General features: G+C 36.3%; 1 protein-coding gene across 2 annotated transcripts in view; it reads right to left on the bottom strand.

Annotated features, from left to right (window-relative positions):
* Positions 1-753: 753 nt before the first annotated feature.
* Positions 754-17,118, bottom strand: part of XPOT (exportin for tRNA) — a 39,501-nt gene continuing 23,136 nt past the window's right edge. For both annotated transcript variants that reach the window (XM_006096851.3, XM_023760664.1), the window contains 8 exons: positions 16,028-16,313; positions 14,187-14,376; positions 13,277-13,393; positions 12,989-13,104; positions 12,287-12,334; positions 9,496-9,567; positions 7,678-7,734; positions 754-3,197 (listed from right to left, as the gene is read on the bottom strand). In XM_006096851.3, coding sequence (XP_006096913.1) covers positions 3,171-3,197; positions 7,678-7,734; positions 9,496-9,567; positions 12,287-12,334; positions 12,989-13,104; positions 13,277-13,393; positions 14,187-14,376; positions 16,028-16,313 — 913 coding nt within the window. In that variant the 3' untranslated portion in view covers positions 754-3,170. The remainder of the gene's footprint in view (positions 3,198-7,677; positions 7,735-9,495; positions 9,568-12,286; positions 12,335-12,988; positions 13,105-13,276; positions 13,394-14,186; positions 14,377-16,027; positions 16,314-17,118) is intronic.

The raw sequence follows: 17,118 nt of genomic DNA, 5'->3' as shown, positions 1-17,118 counted from the left end.
CGGAAGCTGCAGCGGCGGTGGCTCTCCCCCAGGGGGCGGGGGAAACCCGGGGGTGCCTGCAGGGTGAAACCGGGGGAGCCCTGCATAATGATTCCGATTCCCATAACCGCGAGTCCCGCCCCGTCCGGGAGAGCAGAGTGCGGCGTGGGGCGACAGTGGGGCAGACAGAACGGAAGTCCTCATTGTAACAATCGAATCACAGGTGTGCAGAATGCTGGACACCTGAGGGGCTCTCACGGGGGAACATCCGAGTCCGAAGGGATAGATTTGTATGTTTTCAAGACCACGTTGGCTGCCGTGGTGCTAGATGATCGCTTCTTAATAATTCACTCGTGGACGTCTTAACGTACATAAGCTCTTATAAGTCCCTCTTTTAAGCGGTATTTTGGAAAATGACAATAGTGGAGAGCTTTTTATGGACTAAAATCAGGCCCAGCAATATTCGTGCCGCCAAGATCTCAGGCAGCTAGTCATCCCTTCTGCCGACTGACAGCACTGCAGCCTTCTGAACGTGAGAGCTCACAGACTACTGCTGACGCAGAGCTTCCCGAACCAGCAAGAAACGGGAAACCGGGAAACCGCGAGAGCGGTTTAGAGCAGAGGCTTTTGAACGGAACAGACCTGGGGCTGCTGTTCCAGCTCTCCCTGCCAAATACTGAACTTTAAACAAGTTTGTTTGTGTTTTTGTTTTGTTTTGTTTACCTCTCTGTTATATACACAACTGCAGTAACAAAAGCCCGCTGTGATGCATTGTTACAAAGGAAGTTACTTTATTAGACTTTTAAACAATGTTTCAGTGGTGGAGTCATTCTAACAACAGACAAATCTATTCACTGCATACAATTCCAACCAGTTTTCCCATATCTAATGCCAAGGACCCGTCAAAGCTTCTTGCAACAGTGAAGCCCATAGCTCAAAGTTTATGGGAGAAGTGATGAGCTGAGCCCAAGCCTTTTATTCACATATTTACCACATAGTAATTGATACACATTGAAATACCAGTGTTTTCTTAAAGGTCAAGCCACTTGTGAACCAGTGTAAGCGTTTACGATTTAATACAACTGTTAGGCACAGAACTAAACCAGGCATCATAAAATCCTTGTGGTTCCAGAGTCAAGTCACACAAATCCCTAAGTTTTTTGCCTCGATGTTATCTCATCAGTAAACAGGTGAGATTCACCCTTGTGACAATTATTTGAGTGCTTGCTTTTGGAAATGAGGTGCAATGCAATACAATAAGGTAATTCATAATCGAACAGTTTCCTAATTACTATGGCACTCTATGTAAAGTGCTCTGGGAAACTTCAAGGAATGAAGATAGGAATTATACATGGTTGTATAACATGAAGTTTCATTTCTATTACACTCTTAATTTCCATGTCTTGATTTCTCTTAGCTCTGAACTCATGTGAATCTTTTGAAGGGCTTTAAAAAGCCAGGGAGAAAGGAGCAGGTATCATTTTTACACATGTGGAATTAATAGCACAGTAACCATAGCTTATATCAAGCCTTCGTGTGCAGGTATTGTAATAAGCTCTTTTCATGTTTAACTTAATCAGTTTAGTTATGAGGTAGCTACCATTATTTCTCCCATTTTGCACATGGGGAAACTGTGGAGAGAGAACTTCCTTAAGGTTCAAAAACCAGTTACTGGCAGAACTGTTATTTGAACCTACTTATATGAACTGTTATCTGGATCCTAGGCCTGTGCTCTTGACCACTATGCTATGCTACTCATTAGCACACTTTGAACAATTAGTATTATTGCAATAGATACAATTATCTCTCCCACAGTACAAGGGAACTCATACACAAAGCACTCAGCTTTTAATCATCTATTTTTAAAAAATCCTTATTGAAGTATAATATACATTCTATTGATCTAGTTTCATAATTCAGTCAACTTAGTTCAGTATGTTTATTCTATAACGTAAGGAAAATGTTTAAAATCACTTCTAGAATTAACCCCAGAAAAAGGTCTATGTGCACAATTTAGAATACAATGTTAGGGAATTTATAGACCACTGAAGCTCATCCACGAAATCCCTAGGGACCATATTGGCTAAAGGTTAAAAAAAAATCCACAGAAATACCCAACCCTCCCTTAAAATCTTACTTAGACTTTTAGAATTTAAACTTAAATAACTATAGTAATTCTGCTACTCAGTGTTGTCCCTCTTTTCTTAATTTCCCAATACTACTATTGTTTTTCCTCTTGCCTTCTTGCAGTCATGAATAAAAATGGGAGAAGACAGGGGAAGGTACTTCTTCTATTAACTAAATGGGCAGCAACTAGTTATAAGCATCAAACACATAGGTATATTGTGCCCTACGTAGATCCAATAGAAGAGGTAGAAGAAATTGGATTTTTAATTCTATCAACAGAATCACACAGGCTTTTTCTAGGGCATTTAAAAAAGATTCTATTTAACAGAACTAAGTTGCATATAGCCTTTTAAGGAACATAATAAAATAAACCATCTGCAAGCTCATATGTGCAATCCTTTAAATGGGAAATCATGGAAAGATAAAATGAGAAAATAAGGCTAAAGTATTTATAATAATTCCAAAAAAGACTTGGTAGATTCACTATGTAAAATTTATTTTATTTTTTTTATAAAAAAATGTATAACACTGGTACCTACTCTTAAATCAGTTAATTTATGAAACCATTCTTTTTTGTAGAATACTTATTGGCATTGAAACATTTTAAAGAAATGTAATGGCTATCTACAAAAAATTAGTTTTGATCTTTTGTATCCCACCCCCATACTTTAAGTCTGCACACATAAAAGAAAATTTAAAATTTCAAACATTTTATATTCCGCAATTTAAAAAAGTACAGTTTTCCTGCTATGGTTTTTAAAGGACTTAAAAGTTTCAAGTAAAAATAAAATGGTACTAGGATAACTCTGCTGTATCTTTTAACAGCTTTTTTATATAGAACAATTTGAATCGGCATGCAAGCAACTTCTCTTGTTGTCACATACCCGTATTTAGGGAAAATTACACACATTTTACAGAAAAATCCCAATACATACACTGCAATAAGCTCAGAGTCAAGTTAAAAAGACCAGTGTGAATGGCACACAAAACTGCTTCTTTATAAATTAACTGGAATTTCTGATCATAAATCCTGATCATGAAGTAGGCACAGGGAGATCCAGTTCTTAGGGCCTTGCTCTCTGGAAGAACACCTGCAAATAAAGTAATGGTACAGTCAGTATTAATGTCCGAAAATACCACCTTTCACTTGAAGAATGTCTCTAAGTTGCTGAGTGCTAGTTACTCTTTTGTAAAATTCAGTAGATATTGCCCTGGCCAGTGTGGCTCACATGATTGAGCATCATCCATGCACTAAATGGTCGCTGGCTCAATTCTCAGTCAAGGCACATATGCAGCATGCAGGCTTGATCCCTGGTAAGGGTGTCTACAGGAGGCAACCAATCGATATTTCTCTCTCACGTTAATGTTTCCCTCTCTCTCAAATCAATAAAAACATATTAAACACATAATATAAGTTAAGAACTTTGTTTTTTGGACAATTTGATAAAGTCTATAGATAACTTATGGTGACAATATTAAGTTGGGAAATATTTAATAAAGTCTATAGATAACTTATGGTGACAATATTAAGTTGAAATAAAGTATTACACTAATGCTATGAGAGTCAAGTGATCAGAGGAAAACATGCTTTAGACACATTTTGCTGACTGGCACTACTATCAAAATTAATGCTGAGAAATTAAATTTTGAGGAAGAAACAAGTCAAAGCTACAGATAGTAGTTGTTATCCCTTAAGGGTTTTATTATTTATTTTATTATTAAAAAGTACAGGAAACTCAGATGGTTAGAGTGTTGTCCCGATAGGCCCAGGTTGCAGGTTCAAACCCCAGTCAGGGCACATACAAGAATCAACCAATGAATGCATAGATAAAATGGAACAACAAATGGATGTTTCTCTCTCCCCTGCCCCTTTAAAATCAATTTAAAAAAAAAAACTTAAAAAAATACTTTTAGCCCAGGTGGTGTGGCTCAGTGGTTTGTTGTGTCAACCTATGAACCAGGAGGTCATGGTTCGATTCCTGGTCAGGGCACATGCCTGGGTTGCGGGCTTGATCCCCAGTAGGGGTGTGCAGGAGGCAGCCGATCAATGATTCTCTCTCATCTCTTTCATGTTTCTATCTCTCGCTTCCTCTCTGAAATCAATAAAAATATATATATGAAAAAACACTGAATGCCAAACTAAGAAACATGAATGTATGTTTAGTCAACAGCAGGCTTTGAAAGTTATGAATTAGGGAAATGAATTTTAGGGGTCTGTTCAGTGTTTTCAAATAGACCTGCTTGGCGAGAACAAGGGAAGGGAGATCAGTGAGATAACAAGCCTATCCCAGATAGAAAGGAAGGGACAGCAAGTGAATGAGGAGGAAGAATCTGCAAAGAATCCGAGGATCCATCAGGCATGAAGGGAGTAGGCATGAAAGAAGGAACTTCATTTTTTCAAACTAGAAGAATGTTACCAATGACTTAATGCTATCAATATAGAGAAGTTGGACTTGGGAGAAAGACATTTTATGAATGCTGTTTGAATAAATTATATGTTTGGAGCATAAACCTGCTACAATGTACATATATCTGCTGTTACAGACCCCTCTAATAGAGAGTTATAATTTTTTGAATCCTTTAATGCAGTTTGATTGATTAGTTATTTAATAGGTTATCTTCACAGGCACTTTGCTTTTATGGGAAAATGGGAGTGGGAGGATTTGTGATGATAAACAGTAATTCTCAACATTCCTCTCACAAATCCTTTTGTCCGTTTAAGCTGACAAACTACTACTATTGAGGGAAAAACTGACAAGGAAAGAGTTTAGAACCAAAGTCAAAGGATAGGATACTTAAATGAAGTAAAGCCCCTTGACTTATAAATCCTTTTGAATGCCTTGGGCAAAATAAGCAGGTAGCCATTCATTCAATTACCTGCTACCAAAACATTTAGCATGGTGCTTGGTCCTCATATTTGTTGAAGGTAATAAATAAAAAATAAAGAATAGTTCCTCATCCAGCCCAGGAATTCTTTGTGGGCAGGGAAAGTTACTCATATTGGTATTTGCAGCAATTGGCACAGTACCTGTTACATAAAAAGCAGTCAGGACGTACTGAATGACTACTTAGGTGAAAGCAAGATAGTGCTGTCTCAAGAATTATAAATATAATACCAAATAAACATTTGGTACTTCTTCCCAATTTGGAGGGTTTTTTTAAAATTCAGTGATTGCCCTAACCGGTTTGGCTCGGTGGATGGAGCGTCGGCCTGCGGACTGAAAGGTCCCAGGTTCGATTCCGGTCAGGGGCATGTACCTTGGTTGCGGGCACATCCCCGGTAGGGGGTGTGCGGGAGGCAGCTGATCGATGTTTCTCTCTCATCGATGTTTCTAACTCTCCCTTCCTCTCTGTAAAAATCAATAAAATGTATTTAAAAAAAAAATAAAATAAAAAAATAAAATTCAGTGATTATACAAATGTATAAAGAGCCTTGCTGGCCAAATCTGAGGACTCTACTTTTTGTCTGTTTTACAATTCAAGTTTCAAGATAGGATACACCCAAGTAACTCATACTTCTGTTTTTATATTTTTAGATCCTTCCTTTCAACTCAATATGGGAAACTGTTCCTATTTACTTGTTCCTATTTCATTACATCATGAAACTGTAAAAGAAAACTGGCATTTTCATACCAAATGCTCAGGCACATTCACATTCAGTATTCTTACCCAACTCTCTATGATCTTATGTTCAGTTGAAAGGGGTTTCACAGAAGACTCTAAAGTATAACATCCATAACTACAGATTCTTAGGAGCATGTTTTAGAGCAAAGAGATCCCAAAATAAGTAATAGTTGGTTAAACAGCCGGAGTCCTGGCTGGTGTGGCTCAGTTGGTTGGAGAGTCATCCTGTGCACCAAAGGGTGGTGCATTCAATTCCCAGTGGGGGAGCAGACAGTACGGAGGCAACCGATGGATGTTTCTGTCTCTGTCCCTTCTCTCTCTGTAATCAATGAAAACATATCCTCGGGTGAGGACTAAAAAAACAAAACAAACTACAGTATCCTATCTATATAAAAGGCTAATATGCTAAGTGTCCAGACCATCTGGGTAATGACATCAAATAGCAACACCTGGCTTCCTCTCCCTATCAACTAGCCTCCTTGCAGTTTCTTCAGCCCAGAAACATGGACTTGCTTTATACCCAGGTGGAAACACTTTACACTATAATTAAATGTCTGTGAAGCATTTTCCCGTGCCTCATCTCATTTGATCCTCACAAAAGTCCTGGCGTAGGTAGATGGGAGACTGGGTGGAATCCTAATTTCTTTTCATTAACTGGAAAACGGAGATTTAGAAAGCTTAGAAACTTGACCCGACTGAAAAGAAATGGTGAACCTTGAAAATGACTTCAGGTTTTCTCACTGCACAGAACATAGTCAAACACTGCTGCAGTTAAATATTTTACCCTTTGTTCTCTCTGTGTGATCTACAATAATAATCTGCTTTGTGTTGATATTTACTGCTGTGTTGCTGACAATTACCTGAAAGAGAAGTTGGGGTGCTTCACTGGGCTGAAAAAAGTTTAGCTTATCAGAAAGCAGGACTAAGTAAGTTTGTTCTATATCTATAAAAGGCTAAGTTGACTTGTGCACGTGTGATACATATAAAGCTCTCCTGGCGCCAATTGCACGTGTGTGTTTCAATCTATCATCAATGATCGTGAATTTGGTTGTTTCTGTTGACATTCTGAAGCTGAAAGAAAGCAGCAGTGTCGCAGGGAAGTAACAATGGCGATTAAATATGATCGTAATAGTGATCCGGTAGAGATAATTATCCCCGGGTAACCAAGGTTGCCGTCATAATCAGAAACTAAGATAGAGGACCTCCTTTTGAAAGGGACTTGCTCATTCATTGTAAACCAGATCCCAATAATCTGAATGCCACTAAAATGAAACAAATCAGTATCCTATTCTTTTCCCACATAGTGGAAAAGGCTGGGGAATGGATATTGCATTAAGACTCAGAGATGACAGTGTGTCTTAATGTAATAATACTAGATTCAACGGATGATGCTGAAAAGGAAAATTTTCCCATCGAATTTCTTAAAAGTATTACTCCTTCGGGAATGCCGTGTCGTAAATTAGAATTGAAAGTAGGTGCAATCATCATGCTGAGAAATCTTAACGGTAAATGAGGGTCTTTGTAATAGATTTCGACCTAACATAATTGAAGCTGAAGTACTAACAGGATTTGCGGAGGAGAGGTTGTTCTGATTCCAAAAATTGATTTGTCCAAAAATTGATTTGTCCCCATCTGACACTGGCCTCAGTGTTAGAATAAGTTTAATCAATTTGTCAATCAGTTTTTATATCTTACTGTTGTTATATCATGTTATTATTTATTAATCAATTTATATATTATTTTCATATACAGTTTACTAATTTTCTTTCATCTCTGATACTTCTATTATAGAGAAAGGGGGAATAGCGATATTAAAATATTTCTTCTAATTAATTTCCTTTCAATGTGCACGAATTTGTGCACCAAGCCACTAGTAATATATATTCTCTCTTGGCTCTGAAACATTTCCTAATTATATGAAGATATGTAAGTTTTTCAAATACCTACCTTTAAGTAGTTTTTAAAAACTTTAGCATCAGGCTGCTGAAGAGCTTGACAAAACTCCTTGGGGAGCCACGAAGAGGGAAAAGAAGAGAATCAATCTATTTGTATTAAATTCATAATAATTCAAATCCACAGCACCATTTTAAAATTGTGATTGGAAACATAAAACTGACCATCTTAAGCATTTTTATGTGTACAGTATAGCAGTGTTAACTATATGCACAATGCAACTCCCCACACACCCCAGCCCCTGGCCACCACCATTCTACTTTCTGTTTTTAAGAGTATGACTACTTTAGGTACTTCAATATAATTAGAATTTTATAACTTGTCTTTCTGTGACTGGCTTATTTCACTTAGCATAACCTCCGAGGTTTGTGCAAGTTGTAGTATATGACAGCATTTCTCTTTTTTAAGGCTGAATAATAATCCATTGTGTATACATACCACACTCTATTATCCATTTATCTATGAATGGACATTTGCACTGCTTCAAACCTATAATATTTGTAACATCAAAATTAACCTGAACAGTTCCTCACCAAAATTAACCTGAACAGTTCCTCACCAAAATATAGTATCCTCAAGTCTAATGTTTTTCAGACAGGCTGCTTTCGCTTTTGAGAATAAGGCTCTCCTACCTAAAGGATAAAAACTACACTGCTATGGCCATTCTTACCTAGTTAGTAACTGAACAAAGCCAGACCAAATCCTTATCGTCCTTCATCAAATTATTAGATAGAAATATAATTTTGTTTCAGTCAGCAATCTGGAGAATATTAGCTACTCAAAATCAAATGACATATTTCTATTTTCATGAGCATTAAGATCACATGAGTAACTAGTAATTTATTGTTTTAATAAAATATTAGCTTATAATAACAGAAAATTCATTAATATCTATAAAGTTAAAGATGATATGTTATAGAGACCATAAATTCATTAAAAATGAGTTTGATGATTACTCTTATGTGAGATCTATCCGATTTTTCACTCAATTTTTTCAATGCCTCTTATAAAATAGCATTATAAATCACTGTTGATAAAGAAACAATTCTTAGAATCTACACAAGAGATTCTAACTAGTTTTAATCAAAACTTCGACACTGTATCAGATCTATGTGCTATAGGACAAGCAGTCTGGATAACTATATGCCAAGAAAATAACTAACTGCCATTAAAGATTATTCTGTAATAGTGCAAAGGTGAGATAGCTTTCCAGCCCCTGACCTCTAAATATAGTTTCAGGTTTACAAAGTAAGCACATATAAAATGAACTACCTGGCATAAACCTTCAGAACAGATTCGTGGGCCATGGTCCCCTTTGGACCCCTTTTAGAATGGTTTTTAACACATGGGATTACAAAGGAAACTAATCATGAATTATGGTTATAAAAATTTTTTTGGCATGTGGTAGAATGAAACAGACTCAGTAATAAGGTCTAGTGGCATATCTTAACTCCTAATTTCAAACTACTACTGAGTGTAAATAATATTTTGAGATCTCTGAAACTAGTGATACAGAAAATATCTGTGATTACTTATTGGTGACAAAGTCACGGCAACGCGAATACTACTGTGATCTGTCACCTACACAATGACAGATCAAATCTCTATTAAAGGTTAGTGAAGATAAAAATACAATTTTTCCTATTCAATTTCAGAGCCCCTCCTTCTCCCACGTTTGGGCTCTTGCTATCCTACACACAGTAAAACATCAACTTGAATGCAGTTTGGCTTTCTTGGATCAAAATTTAGTTTGAATTATAGTCATATTTCTTTAATTAAATTAAGAGGAAAATCTGCTAGGGCAGCTCTTACTTGAATTATCTCTGGAGCTACTTGCAAGGAAGGTAGGTATTCTTGTTGAAGATACTGAACACATTCTGGGCCCTGAAAATGAAAAGATGGTTATAACTAAATTATTTTCTTCCTTGACATCAGTAATGCTTTAAAAGAAATTGGAGCAACATATGTATACTTTAAACAGAATACGGTACTGTGATTAAGAACAGGCTCTGAAACCAGAGTCTGCTTTGTTTTGAAGACTGGCTCTGGCAAATTTCTGGTAACTTGGGCAAGTTACTTAACTTCTCTGAGCCTCAGTTTCCCCATCTAAAAAAACGGAGCTATTGGGAGGATTGGATGAATTTAGAAATGTAAAGCTTTTGAAGAGCACTTAGTATTTACTAGCTACAAAACACTACTCGGTGTTATGTAGTGCTAAAGATTAAACAAATATTCTTTTAAAATCAGGTCATAATGTCTTCTATGCACTGAAAGGAGACAGCAAACAGAAGTGCTCCTGTTCAATCCACCACTGGGTGGACTATAGGGCAGTACCATAGTAATGCCTATCTTTAGAAACTAAAATACAAGCAAGAAAGGTCAAAATGATAGGCTAGAAGGTAATACAAATAAAAACACAACTTCCTTTTTCTGCTCACAAAATAGGGAAAAGGAATTTAGTAGCCAGATGAGGCAACCAAGACCCAGAAATATAGGATTATTTGCCCAGTCTGATTAAATCTGTACTAAAAAGCAGGTCACCTGACTTTTAAAACTATTGCTCTACATTGCTATCTTCTAGTACTTCTAGGTGCTAAAAACTGTAACAGTAGTTTTCTGGGGCATTTAGGGGTTAAGTTTGGTGAAGGGAAGAGTGAAAATTTTCACAAACTAGCCCTGACTCCCCCACCGCTTCTTAGCAACTATAAAGAAACTTAGGATCAATTTGAAAGTAGTTATCCTATAGCAATGTGTTTCTGAGAGAGAGGCCTCAAACAAATGTAATAAATCCAATAGTTAAAAAAGCTAATTTCACTTTTAAACGTGAAACTGACTAGAAGGCTTTAATATGCAGATGACTTCAACCTGGTCCAACTGAAAGTAAGTTACCAAAATTAAGTCAATCCATCTCTCCTCAATACACTTCTCCCTGCATTAACACCTCATTTCTTGTTTAGTACTACTGCTCCTGAATCAAAGGATTTCTTTGTTTCTTCTTCTGCCTTGATTCCTGGGCCTCTAACCCAATGGACCTAGGTCACAATTTACTCTTCAAAGGAAGGCCATTCCTAATTGAGAGGAGGTAGCGTTTCACTGTGAAAGTTTCTCAGATCCCTTCAACTTTCCTTCTCTCCTTTTTCTTTAGTCTATTCTCCCTAAACTTAACTGTTCATGCACTGCTCATCATCTCATACCACCCCACTGTTATCACTTAAAAATAGAGTATACTTGTTTTACTTTTTAAATCAGGAAAAGTAAACTTCTACCTTAAGAGGAAGTCAGTCAAGTGAATAAATGAAAAAAATAAAACGAAGCAAAACATTTTCAAATATAATATTCCATTTGATTCAATTCTATGTGTCTAAACGAGAGCTTCTAAGGACAAGATAAATACTTCTAAACTGTAATACTTCCACACTGATTTTTTTATCATTCCTCATCCTGATTCTCTAGCATCCAATAATGTTCAACCCATCTGCCCTTTTGTGACTCTCTTCCCTTAGCTTTCACAACTTTGGTTCTACTTCTAGTTTCCCCTTAACCCTTACTTTAGCCAAGGTTCTTTCTGACCTGGTCTTAGAAAGTCTCACTTCATCTTGACTATTACACACTTGGAACTCCAAAATCAGTATTTAGTCCTAACTGGTTCAGACCATATTCCAAACTGTTCTCTGAACATTATTTTCTGACTTAGCTATCCTAAATTATAACCCAACCTTTCACACATAGAGCTCACCTAGTCCCATTTCAGCTTTTAGCTATTACTTCTGCCTTCATACTTTAGTTAAACATGTTAACACTATCTTCTACCAAATCTACCATGCGATGTCTTATCTGTCTCCACACACTGCTTAACTTTGCCCAGAATGCCAGCTCCTCCTGTCAGTCCAATAAATCTATACTTAAGGTCAGAAAAAAAATTTAAAAATTGCCTTTCAAATGGCTTTCTTAGATTGCTCTTAGAGGCCAAGTTGCTCCTTCTTCTTTAGTTCCACAATATTACATTTAATACATAATAATATATTATATCTATTTAAAGAACTTACTTAACCCATCCCATCCCATTAAGCTATTATGCACGGGTATCCCCTGATTCTAAGATCTACAAATAAGGAAGAATTTTTTTTAAATAAATTTTTTAATTTTATTATTTTATTTATCTTATTTTATTTTATTGAGAAAGGGAAAGGGAGAAACATCCATTTGAGAGCATAACATCAATTGGCTGACTCCTGAACAGCCCACATGGGGGGAATTAAGCCCGCAACGCCAGCATGTGCTCTGACCAGAACTGAACCGTGATTTCATGGATTAACACTCAACCACTGAACCACACTGGCTGGGAGAAAGCGGTTTCTTTTATAAAAGTTAATTAACTTCAGTTCTGCCTGAACTGAGGGGGTGTGCAGGAGGCAGCCAATCAATGATTCTCTCATTACTGATGTTTCTATCTCTCTTTCCCTCTTCTGTCCCCTCTCTGAAAATCTATACAAACATTAGGAAAAAAAAGGATACTGCTTTCAAAAACAAGTCAAACAGATTTAAAACCATAACAAATATACAAGTGAGATGAAAATGAACGAGCATGGGGTCCAAAGCTTACCCGCTTGAGATGAATTGTTTTCAGTGTCACTGCACACTCAGATAAAGCCTGTGTAGACAAGAATTTAATATAGTCAATTCTTGGTTACTGATCCACTTCTTTTTTTTACTTCCCTGACCACTATTCATTACCCTTCAAAGAAAGGATGAAGGCAGGGAAGGATGGAATAAGTAGGTTGAATAGAAAATATAAAAACACAAAAATGCTGTCTCAATGTAGTGAATTAGAGTTATGAAATCTAGCTTTTACTTGGCTATGGGGAATTGAGTAAAAGGCAACTGCTTGACATTAAGCACCCTGGAGATCTGGGGAAACCATCATACAAGGAAGAGAAAGTTACTCTTAATAGTGAGGAAAAAACATTAAGCACCAGTTTAGAGTGAAAGCAGTAGTAGGAAACTAATAAAACTTTAGACTATTGGTAGTATGCGCTCTTTCACGGTCCTAGAAAGAGTCTTGGTCATTAAAGTTGTAGGAGCTGGATTTTATATAGTCAATTTTAGCATTGTGATTTAGTCAGAATCCACAAAAGGTCCAGAGGTATCCTCAATCTCTTAAAAATGAATCCTAATTTGAAAGTACTAAATTAGAAGGAAAAAAAAAGCAATGAAACCTAATAAAATCAACCTGGCATTAAAGAAAAAATTTTGAGTTAAAACACATAAGATCCACACAAGGTAAACAAAGATTCCGGGTGCTTACCAATACTGTTTGTGCATCTGCCAGGTCAAAGGTTTGTTTTAAAGGTGCTAGGAAACACGCAGGGACAATGTGCTTATAAACAAAATCAGCAAATCCCACTGGTCCATCTTTACCACCTGTCAAGAGAATTCAAATTTTCATCTTGTATATAAAAAAAGTCAATTATAATTTATCATTGGGGGAAATCAACTCCCCGCTCCTGTCTATTGTGAGGGCTAGGGTTCTATTTCATCTCTGAGAGTCTTAGGAAACAGGCTAGGGAATAAAGCTTAAAAAAAATCATCTTACCCCAGAGTTCTACCAACTTGGAGAGGATGATAAAGCATGTTTTCTGTGCAATTGGATCTGGATATTCGACTGCTCCTTGAATCACAGTAACTAGAACTCGTTCTACATTCTCTGCACCTGAAAAGGGGAAAAAAAAACCTTGACTTGAAGAACTGGAAAGGCAACCTGAAGCTCTAATTCCATATATAGTAACCAGACAAAAGCATTTACAGAGTTGATAAGATCCCTCAATTTTTATTAACTGTACTCCTTAATTTTAAGCATAAAGTATTGAAAAATCACTATTCCCTTGTCATCTTACCCACTGGATTTCCTATATTGTAAAATTATCTACATTGATCTATCCAGTCCCATTTATTTTTAATTTGAAAATGGCAAATTAATCAGTAAGACTCAATTGTCAAGTCAATTCTGGCAGTAACCACCATGCTGCTTTTTAAAAAAATATATATTTTATTGATTTTTTTACAGAGAGGAAGGGAGAGGGATAGAGAGTTAGTAACATCAATGAGAGAGAAACATCGATCAGCTGCCTCCTGCACACTCCCCACTGGGGATGTGCCCGCAACCAAGGTACATGCCCTTGACCGGAATCGAACCTGGGACCCCTGAGTCGGCAGGCTGATGCTCTATCCACTGAGCCAAGCCGGTTAGGGCCACCATGCTGTTTTTAATACTAAAGAACCAATAAAAGAATACTACTTTAGGAAAAAAGGGAACCAAATACCAATTAGTTTTAAGGCCCTCAACTTGAAAGTAATTCCCTCCTTGAAATAATGAGCAGTCATCCTAGGGGTCCATATACAACAACACTCCAAAAGTTTAGTGTCTACTTTAACTCTTGCTCACATAGATGCATAACTGTGACAAAGACATCAGCAGACAATTTAGGCATCACACACATCCCCACCTTGATTTGCTATGACTTCGCTCATTCCACTGCCTGTGACTGTTTGCAGGAAAGCAAAGTAACTCCTCCGCAACATTTGCTTCTCTAAAGCAGCAGACTGGTCATTTTCTTCTGCTGGTCGAAGCAACACTTCAAAAATTGCATGAAGTAGAGGCATGAACATTTGTTGTAAAAATGGAGATACCTGTATCTGAACATAAGAAATATTACTACTTCAGAAGTGAGTAAGAAAATTATTATGAAGCTTAATAATAATCCTGTATTGCATATTTGAAAAGTTTTCTAAGAGTAAATCTTAAAAGTTCTCATCACAAGAAAAAATATTCTGAAACAATGTTTAGTGACGGCTGTTAACTAGGCTTTTGCTATATACAAATACTGGCTCTTGATGTTGTATACCACCTAAAACTAATATGATGTTGTATGTCAATTATACCTCAATTAAAAAAATAAATGTAACTTAGAAAAAACGTGTTTTACAGTCTTTCTTAAGAATTTCTATTTAGAATATTTACACAATTCACTTAGCAAATATCAAAGTTAAAACAAAATCTACATAACATATACATTATTAAATTCAACCGATTTCCTACAGTTCAAGATCACGTTAAAATAGTAGGGAGCCGGATCCAGTTCTCCCTCAGGAAGACTATAACTACCATGTCTTTCAGTGCTTTGTCAAAACCTCAGATGCATGGCCAACATTTCATATTGTTGGAGCCATCATTATATTCCTGGGGGTTGCAGCTTCCTGTAAGTTTGGTGTGGCTGAACCAAGAAAGAAGACATGCAGATTTCTACAGAAGTTATGATTCCATGCAAGATTTTGAGGAGATGAGGAAGGCTGGTATCTTTCAGAGTGCAAAGTGATCATGCTATGTAAAGAATTTCTTTGGATTGAATTCCATAGAAGTTTGTCACTTACCTGTATTCTTGATCTATGAAACATGAATATCTGAGCTAAGAAATAGTTTCTCTTGATAAACAATTAAGAAATAATAAGAAAAATAGTAGGGACCCAGAAATATTTCACAATCAAATACTGCCATGGAATATTTTCAATTTAAATTTCACGATATTAATTCTATTGCTAAATTATAAATGGAGTTACATGCTTGGGTGCTCAGGCTTTATATGCCATTGGGTAATCCTTAACTTCTCTGTGTCTGTTTCTTCATCTATAAAATACTTACCTCCTAGAATCAAATGAATTAATGTGCAGGAAAATGCTTAGAACACATTTTGAACACAGAAAGCACTGTGTGTTAGCCATTCTTATTAGTCAGCTTATACTTGACTTAAATCTCCTTGTACATAAAACCAACTTTAGTACACTACGTTACTTTTAAACTCCTGTGTGGACACCCAAATTACAATGCTTTTTATTTACCTCTTTAGACAGGTAGTACTCAATGCTGTTTTTATTTGATTTTCTAAAACAGAAGAGTAATTGTTTCCTTCTGCTACATAAAACAGATAATGTATGTATGTTTTTATTAAAACATCTATTAAGCATGTCTTATGTGTAAGGGAGCGAGCCAGATATTAGGGATGATAAAAATACACAATCCATGCCCACAAGTAACTCATATTTACAAAAACAAACCAAGGGGGCAAATGTCAAAATGCAGGGTATCCCCCCCAAAATGTATACACACTTTAACAGCTGATAGCTCAATTTTGAAAATAAAATGTATTTTAATAAGCACTGCCTTTATAATTATTCAAAGTGTGTATATACACTTTTGGGGGACAATGTATATATCTAAAGATAAATACACCTAATCTTTTAAGCCAGGGGAAGATCTTTAAGCCAGGGGATGCTCTGAGGTTTGTGGTACCTTAAATTTGGCTGTAATCTGGTTGATAAGAGGAATGAACTCCTGAAGGTCTTTTGCTTCACAATCTTTCAGCATGTGTTCTGAGGCAGATGGGATGAACGGAAGAACTTCTTCCTCTAGGCAAATTATCATGCGATGAAGGAAAGTGCGAACTCCACTTCTGAGAATATCCTTTTGTAAGGGACAACTCAGAGCTGGCAAGAATGTCTGTAAACAGTCCAGATAAACTTCGGAACAGCCACATTGTTTCACAGTCTGCTTGTTGCTGAAAGCTTTGCTGGTCCGACTAGATAAGTAAAATAAGGCAACTATTTTTAACTTTATTCTTTAAAAATTTTATGGAGTAATAAAAAACAATGCACGATAAATTACAAAACTAACAAAACTGGTAGACAATTCTAAATGAATGAGATGTAGTTACTATAATCCTCTAATCTGAATCCATCTAAATGTTTTATTAAAATCCTACTGATGAAGTATGCAGAAAAGAGGGGGAAAATCTACTTACTATGTATGACCAGGCTGTCCTACTACATAATCTGCAAATTACCCATTTAAATTTAGAAAACAATCTTTAGAATCAGGTTATTTCTACAACTCTCTAATATTAGCTTTTGCACTGAAATATTCCATAGAGCAATTGCTTTAAATAGCTTATAATCAGCAACCACTACAATTTATATGCTGTTATTGTTTGCCAATAAAAGTTATGGGTAGAGAGAAAGAAATAGCAGCTTGGATGGTCTTCAGGACACAATGCAACAGGTAAAAAGAAGTCTCAGGACCTACTCTTTAAGATACCAAAACCGAACACCAAGATTTCCCAATTAGTAACTGATATATAAACACTTTAGCTAATCCCCTTAAATACACAATCAATTTACACCAAAGAAGTCAAAGTTAAGGACTCAGTTGTCAAGACAGAAATGCAGAATGTTACATAATCTATTCCCTCTTCTAATTCACTAGATTTAGAAAAGAAAGCTTAGATAATTCTCTAGACAATCCAGTTTTGGAATCTTGGATATGTGCCCAATTCTAAAAGATGCAGACAAATAAATGGTCTTGTCTGTGTAGAGACACTCACTTAA

The sequence above is a fragment of the Myotis lucifugus genome, unplaced genomic scaffold, assembly GCF_000147115.1.
Source record: "Myotis lucifugus unplaced genomic scaffold, Myoluc2.0 scaffold_189, whole genome shotgun sequence".
In the NCBI taxonomy this organism is placed as follows: Eukaryota; Metazoa; Chordata; class Mammalia; order Chiroptera; family Vespertilionidae; genus Myotis; species Myotis lucifugus.
The sequence above is the reverse complement of the archived record's forward strand: the minus strand, read 5'-3'. Positions and strand labels throughout refer to the sequence as shown.